General features: G+C 42.0%; 1 protein-coding gene across 2 annotated transcripts in view; it reads left to right on the top strand.

Annotated features, from left to right (window-relative positions):
- The window catches only part of cc2d1a (coiled-coil and C2 domain containing 1A), a 21,415-nt gene that overhangs the window by 7,162 nt on the left and 6,753 nt on the right, over positions 1 to 7,500 (top strand). For both annotated transcript variants that reach the window (XM_083522649.1, XM_083522650.1), the window contains exons 15-25: positions 1 to 57; positions 2,279 to 2,337; positions 2,724 to 2,840; positions 2,951 to 3,021; positions 3,177 to 3,235; positions 3,364 to 3,415; positions 3,712 to 3,811; positions 3,967 to 4,057; positions 4,295 to 4,456; positions 5,715 to 5,770; positions 5,850 to 5,922. The exon at positions 1 to 57 is cut by the window's left edge and continues 54 nt beyond it. In XM_083522649.1, coding sequence (XP_083378775.1) covers positions 1 to 57; positions 2,279 to 2,337; positions 2,724 to 2,840; positions 2,951 to 3,021; positions 3,177 to 3,235; positions 3,364 to 3,415; positions 3,712 to 3,811; positions 3,967 to 4,057; positions 4,295 to 4,456; positions 5,715 to 5,770; positions 5,850 to 5,922 — 897 coding nt within the window. The remainder of the gene's footprint in view (positions 58 to 2,278; positions 2,338 to 2,723; positions 2,841 to 2,950; positions 3,022 to 3,176; positions 3,236 to 3,363; positions 3,416 to 3,711; positions 3,812 to 3,966; positions 4,058 to 4,294; positions 4,457 to 5,714; positions 5,771 to 5,849; positions 5,923 to 7,500) is intronic.

Genomic DNA, 7,500 nt, shown 5'->3' on the forward strand with positions numbered 1-7,500 from the left:
TCTCGTTCGTCCCAGCAGTACACTCAGCTCATGGAGCGTCTCAGGCAGCAGCACGAGGTCAGCTCAGACTCTCACCAACACTATTACATGCATGTCAGATGTTAGTCCAATCTAATCTATCCTCATCATTATCTAATCTAATCATTATCCAACAAGTCTGCTAGTTCACGTTCCTATTATATAATTATGTAAAATAAATTTGTGTTATAACACAAGGGTATAATTTTGGGCATTTTGTATTCACACCTAAAACCAGGTCAAGAGCATCATGATAATTACTGATCATTTCTGGATAATAATTTCTGTATGCAATTGTGTATTCATTGTGTATCATGGAGTATTGTCGTATGTGTATATACCACCTGTATACACGGTGCGTATAACATTTTCTCACATATTTTGCCTTACACACATTGTGCACTAATATAACTTCATTTACATATTCATATATATTCATATATTTATATGAGGACTGCAGCTATCGATTATTTTAGTTATCAGTTATTCTACCAATTATTCCTTAATAAAAATAAAAAGAGCAATACTAAATATACCAAAGAAAATAATATTACATCAAAATCTAAATAGAAATATATCAATAAAAAAACCATAAATAAAAATATAAAAAATCAATTTCGCACGACTCTAAAAAAGTTTTAAATGATCCTTTCTGCTGTTTTCTTTGGTGTGAATCTTCTCCTCTGCCCCTCGTAGTTTTCTCCCCGTTTCTCCATTTTTTTTAATGCATCTTCTGTGTTACCTGTCCAGAGCGGTCCAGAGTTTGTGGTGCATCAGTAATAATGCTCCGTGGGGAAACACAGTGCTCCATGTGGAGTTAAATGTACTAAATTATTTACATTTTTTTTGTATTTGAATGAATCCAGTTACTCAAGGAATCGTTTCAGCCCTTTTATTTATATACGTATATTTAGCCCCAATTCCAAAAAAGTTGGGAAACTGAGTAAAATGTAAATAAAAACAGAATGCAAATATTTGCAAATCTTATAAACCCATATTTTATTTATAATAGAACATAGAAGACATATAAAATGTTGAACGCAAGGAAATGTACCGTTTTAAGGAAGAAATAAATGAATTTTTTATTTAATGGCTGCTATAATTTAAAGTTGGGACGAGGCAACAAAAGTCTGAAAAAGGAAATTAAAATTAAACAGTTGAAGAAACTAATGAGGTTAATGGACAGCAGGTTACTAAGATGATCGGGGTATAAATAGTGTATCTTAGAGAGGCAGAGTCTCTTTTAGAAATAAAGGTGGGCGGAGCTTCACCAATCTGTGAAAGACTGCATCTACAAATTGTGGAATAGTTTCAGAATAATGTTCCTCAACAGGAAATTGCCAAACAGTTAAATATATGATCATTTACCGAACATAATATCATCAAATGTTTTAGAGAATCTGGAGAAATTTCTGTGCACAAGCAACAAAATCAATATTAGATGATCTTTGGGCCTCCAGACAGCACTTCATTTAAAATGTACTGAGGCAATGTAACTATTCTGTGGTCAGACAAATCAAAATAAATTTTTTTCTTGAGAACCATGGCAACACATCCTCCAGACTAAAGAGGAGCGGGACCATCTGGCTTGTGATCAGCGTTCAGTACAAAAAGCTGCATCTCTGATGGTATGGGAGTGCATTAGTGCCTGTGGAATGGGCCTCTTGCACATTTAGAAAGACTTCATCAGTGCTGAACTGTATATACGAGTTTTAGAGCAACAGATGATTCCATCCAGAAAAAGTATTTTTTAGGGAAGGCCTTGCACATTTAAGCAAGACAATGCTAACTTCATACTGAATCTATCACAAAAGCATGACTTTGTAGTAGAAGAGTCCAGGTGTTGAACTGGCCTGCCTGCAGTCTAGACCTTTTACCATTTAAAAACATTTGACACATCATTAAAAAGAAAAACACAACAAAGGAAACCCAGAACTGTTGAGCAGCTACAATCCTGTATTAGACACATATGGGACAACATTCATTCCTAAAACCCGAGCAACTGGTCTCCTCAGTTCCCACAAGTATAGAAGACATGATGCTACACAGTGGTAAACGTGGCCCTGTCCCAACTTTTTTGAGACGTGTTGCAGACTTCGGATTCAAAAAGACCTTATTTTTTCTTTAAAATGGTTTATATTCTCAGTTGAAACATCATTATTTTGTTCGTTTTATTGTTGTTTATAATTCCAAGATCATGTAAGCAGATGTTTGGTGTGGACTACGGAAATAATCACACATTTTTTCCTTCAATTTGCAGAAATGCCTGAACTACTTGCAGCAGTTCACTCAAATGGGCAACATGGCAGAGACCTTGAGGTAGGAATTTCGTCCTGAACCAAATCATCACACTGTGGAATACTCTATTCTGATTGGTCAGTTGAGCTCTCCAATAAGATTGTACATAGTTAGTGGGATTGCCAGGGGGTCTGAGATCATTGGAGTGGTGAAATCTTCACTGGAATATATTATACACTGTAGGATCAGCTGATGTGGAGAAGTTCAGGTTTGTGCTCTTTAGAATATTAGGCCACACCCACTAGGACAATCTCTGCAGTCCAGTGTCCTTTTTTTATTTATTTATTTATTTTTTTTGTTTAACAGTCAGAACCTAAAGTACAGCATTAAATTTTAAAAAAATTGGTGTGTGTGTGTGTGTGTGTGTGTGTGTGTGTGTGTGTGTGTGTGTGTGTGTGTGTGTGTAGATTTGAGAGGCTGGCTGAGGATTGTATGAGTGATATTGAGCTCCTGAAGAAAGCTCATGCGAAAGGTTATCCTGTTCCAGGTTACCACACAGAGGAGCGCACCGTCAACACCGTCAAGTAACCACACACACACACACACACACACACACACACACACACACACACACACACACACACATGCACGTTTAAGTATCAGTATGAGAACATTATCTCATGTCTCTCTGTAGGATTTACCCCAGTCTGACTGCTGGTGAGATGGAGCTGACCATCATTAAAGGGATCAACCTGCCCACCCCAGGTGTGTGTGTGTGTGTGTGTGTGTGTGTGTGTGTGTGTGTGTGTGTGTGTGTGTGTTGAAAGAAATGAGCGCCTGCTTGTTTGTTTTTGGATCAGTCTTTTATTTAATTCGTCCCTCTCTCCCTCCCTTCCCCCCCCCCCCTCTCTCTCTCTCAGGATTTGCGGCGAGTGATTTGGACGCTAGTGTGCGCTTTGAGTTTCCCTTCCCCAGTTCGGTAAAAAAAAAAAAACCCTGGCATGAAAATATGGAATATATACAGAAATTAATATATCAATAAAATACAATAAAAAAAAAATCTAATAATAGAATAAAAATATTAGTTTGTTTTTCTGTGTTGTGCAGGAAGAAGCTCAAAGGGACAAAACCAACACTGTAAAAGGGACCAACTGCCCAGGTACGTCCACACACACACACACACACACACATACGCACACACACACACACACACACACACACACCATGAGCAAGAGACATTCAACGTTTCTGCTCTTGTGTAGGTGTGTGTGTGTGTGGGTGTGCGAGTGGATGTTAGTCCACCTGTCAATCACAGCTGTCTATTCCACTGTGACTTTTGCCTGTTTGTGTTGGTGTTCGTTAATATTTGTGGTATTTAAGGCCACGCCCATAAAAGGGTAAAACCCCTTTTGATGCCCTGATGTTCTCTCTTTGTTCCCTGTCTGTGACTGACAGAGTTCCGAGCGCAGTTCAAGCTGCACATCAACCGAACACACCGCAGCTTTAAGAGAGTGGTGCAGACGAAAGGCATCCGCCTCGAGGTCGTCCACAAAGGGTGAGGTTGCCATGACCAGTATAATCAACCGCCTTGCCAAAGTTTGGCTACTAGGGGTTTGTTTCTGCACAGTAAAGCAGTTAAAGACGTGAGAGATGTGTGCGTGCGTGTGTGCGTGTGTGTGCGTGCGTGTGTGTGTGTGTGTGTGAATTTAGTGGCCTCTTTAAGAACGATAAGGTGGTGGGAACTGCCCAGCTGAAACTCGAAGCACTGGAGAATCTGTGTGAGATCAGGGAGATTATAGAGGTGAGGTGTAAACATCACACACACACACACACACACACACACACACACACACACACACACTCTTTCACCCTCATAAAAAATATCAGTCAGTCATAAAAATCCTCATCATTTCTGTACATCACATACCTACAAATGTATGTGTGTGTGTATGTGTATGTGTATGTATGTGTATGTATGTGTGTGTGTGTGTGTGTGTGTGTGTGTGTGTGTGTGTGTGTGTGTGTGTGTGTGTGTAAGGTGCTGGATGGTAGGAAGGCAACAGGAGGGAAGCTGGAGGTGAGGGTGAGGATCCGAGAGCCCTTGGGTGGAGTCCAGCTCCAGTCGATCACGGAAAAATGGATCGTGGTGGATCCACCGGCCGTCACCCCCGACCGAGAGAGAACGAAAGATAGAGTCCGGGTAAGAACAGAAACTCTGTGCGTGAAAGAGGGATAAACTAATGGAGGACAGGGGAGGACGATAAAAAAAGAGAGAAGAAAATTATTATGGGCCCAAATACCAAGGATCATATTAGGGGCCCAAGCATTTAAGGTCATCTCAGGGGCAACCACAGAGGAATTAGAGAAGGGCCCGAGCACCAAGGATCATATTAGGGGCCCGAGCACCAAGGATCATATTAGGGGCCCGAGCACCAAGGTTCATATTAGGGGCCCGAGCACCAAGGGTCATATTAGGGGCCCGAGCACCAAGGGTCATATTAGGGGCCCGAGCACCAAGGGTCATATTAGGGGCCCGAGCACCAAGGGTCATATTAGGGGCCCGAGCACCAAGGGTCATATTAGGGGCCCGAGCACCAAGGGTCATATTGGGGCCCCGAGCACCAAGGGTCATATTGGGGCCCCGAGCACCAAGGGTCATATTGGGGCCCCGAGCACCAAGGATCATATTGGGGGCCGAGCACCAAGGGTCATATTGGGGGCCCGAGCACCAAGGATCATATTGGGGGCCCGAGCACCAAGGATCATATTGGGGCCCCGAGCACCAAGGGTCATATTGGGGGCCCGAGCACCAAGGGTCATATTAGGGCCCCGAGCACCAAGGGTCATATTAGGGGCCCCGAGCACCAAGGGTCATATTAGGGGCCCCGAGCACCAAGGGTCATATTAGGGGCCCCGAGCACCAAGGGTCATATTAGGGGCCCCGAGCACCAAGGGTCATATTAGGGGCCCCGAGCACCAAGGGTCATATTAGGGGCCCCGAGCATCAAGGATCATATCAGAGGCCTAAGAAATAAGGAAAATATTGTTTTTACCTAAAATCTATTATACCTTTAAAATGTATTTTATCCTGGTTGAATTTTCACCTGCATTTAATTGTTAGATGTTGCCTACTTTTTTTTCATTGCTATTTTTGTTGCTAATGTTCTAGCATATTTGTCTGCTTTTTATTGCCATTTCTTTTGGTCTTCTATTTTCAGTTTACATATTTCTTACTATCAGAAAAGACTGTACAGTTACATACAATATATACGAGTGCTTTATTTCTTCAGCTGTGTTTATCCAGGCTGCAAATCTGCACTTGTCTCTCTATTAGTTCTATATTTTATAGTAAAAATTATTGTTTGGCTAACGGAGAATTTCCATTGAAAAAAATGACACATTTATCTCGATCATTGGTTCTTTCAGCTTACATTTTATATTTGATTCTTTCCCGAAAGGCACCTTCACCAAAATCCAAGAGCAGCAGTGATCAAGCAAAGAGCAGCCAATCGAGGTAACGGTTAGTAAATAAATAAATACCAAAAATCAAACCCTTGAACTGATAAATGATGCCAATGTTTTTTTCATTTCAGTCTTTCACCTCCTCCGTACAAACTCCACAGCTTCAGCCTTCTCAATTATGACAAAGAACGACTGGAGAAGAAGGTGTGTGTGTGTGTGTGTGTGTGTGGGTGGGTGTGTGTGTGGGTGTGTGCGTGAGTGTGTAATTTACTTGTACTGTCTTATTATAACCTATAAATTGCCTATACCCGTTTGAAGGAAGTAAACAATAACAAACACGTTGCGATGATACTGTGCATGTCTGCTCCTAAAGCAGACTTATCAAAACTTATCCAGACGTTTACCTGAAGTACCGTATCCAGACGTTTACCTGAAGTACCGTATCCAGACGTTTACCTGAAGTACCGTATCCAAACATTTACCTGAAGTACCGTATCCAGACGTTTACCTGAAGTACCGTATCCAGACGTTTACCTGAAGTACCGTATCCAGACGTTTACCTGAAGTACCGTATCCAGACATTTACCTGAAGTACCGTATCCAGACGTTTATCAGAAGTACCGTATCCAAACATTTACCTGGAGTACCGTATCCAGACGTATTCAGACGTTTATCTAAAGTACCCTTTCCAGATTTGTCCAGATGTTTACCTGAAGTACCGTATCCAGGCTTTCACCTGAAGTACTGTATCAAGACGTATCCAGACTTTCACCTGAAGTATCGTATCTAGATTTTTACCTGAAGTACCGTATCCAGACGTTTACCTGAAGTACCGTTTACAGACATTTTCCTGGAGTACCGTTTACAGACGTTTACCTGAAGTACCGTTTACAGACGTTTACCTGAAGTACCGTATCCAGACATTTATCAGAAGTACCGTATCCGAACATTTACCTGGAGTACCGTATCCAGACATTTACCTGGAGTACCGTATCCAGACGTTTACCTGGAGTACCGTATCCAAACGTTTACCTTAAGTACTGTATCCAAACGTATCCAGACATTTACCTGAAGTATCGTATCTATATTTTTACTTGAAGTACCGTATCCAGACCTTAACCTGAAGTACCGTAACCAGACCTTAACCTGAAGTACCGTATCCAGACCTTAACCTGAAGTACCGTATCCAGACCTTAACCTGGAGTACCGTATCCAGACGTTAACCTGAAGTACCGTATCCAGACGTTAACCTGAAGTACCGTATCCAGACGTTAACCTGAAGTACCGTATCCAGACGTTAACCTGGAGTACCGTATCCAGACGTTAACCTGGAGTACCGTATCCAGACGTTAACCTGGAGTACCGTATCCAGACGTTAACCTGGAGTACCGTATCCAGACGTTAACCTGGAGTACCGTATCCAGACGTTAACCTGGAGTACCGTATCCAGACCTTAACCTGGAGTACCGTATCCAGACCTTAACCTGGAGTACCGTATCCAGACCTTAACCTGGAGTACCGTATCCAGACCTTAACCTGGAGTACCGTATCCAGACGTTAACCTGGAGTACCGTATCCAGACGTTAACCTGAAGTACCGTATCCAGACGTTAACCTGAAGTACCGTATCCAGACGTTAACCTGAAGTACCGTATCCAGACGTTAACCTGAAGTACCGTATCCAGACGTATGTTGTTATCCGGTTGAGACCGAGACTACAGAGAGAAATGGTAGAGACTTATCGGAGTCTGGATGCCTACAATTACTTCTTTCCTTTACAATA

This window comes from Silurus aristotelis (genome assembly GCF_946808225.1).
Source record: "Silurus aristotelis genome assembly, chromosome: 20".
Classification (NCBI taxonomy): domain Eukaryota; kingdom Metazoa; phylum Chordata; class Actinopteri; order Siluriformes; family Siluridae; genus Silurus; species Silurus aristotelis.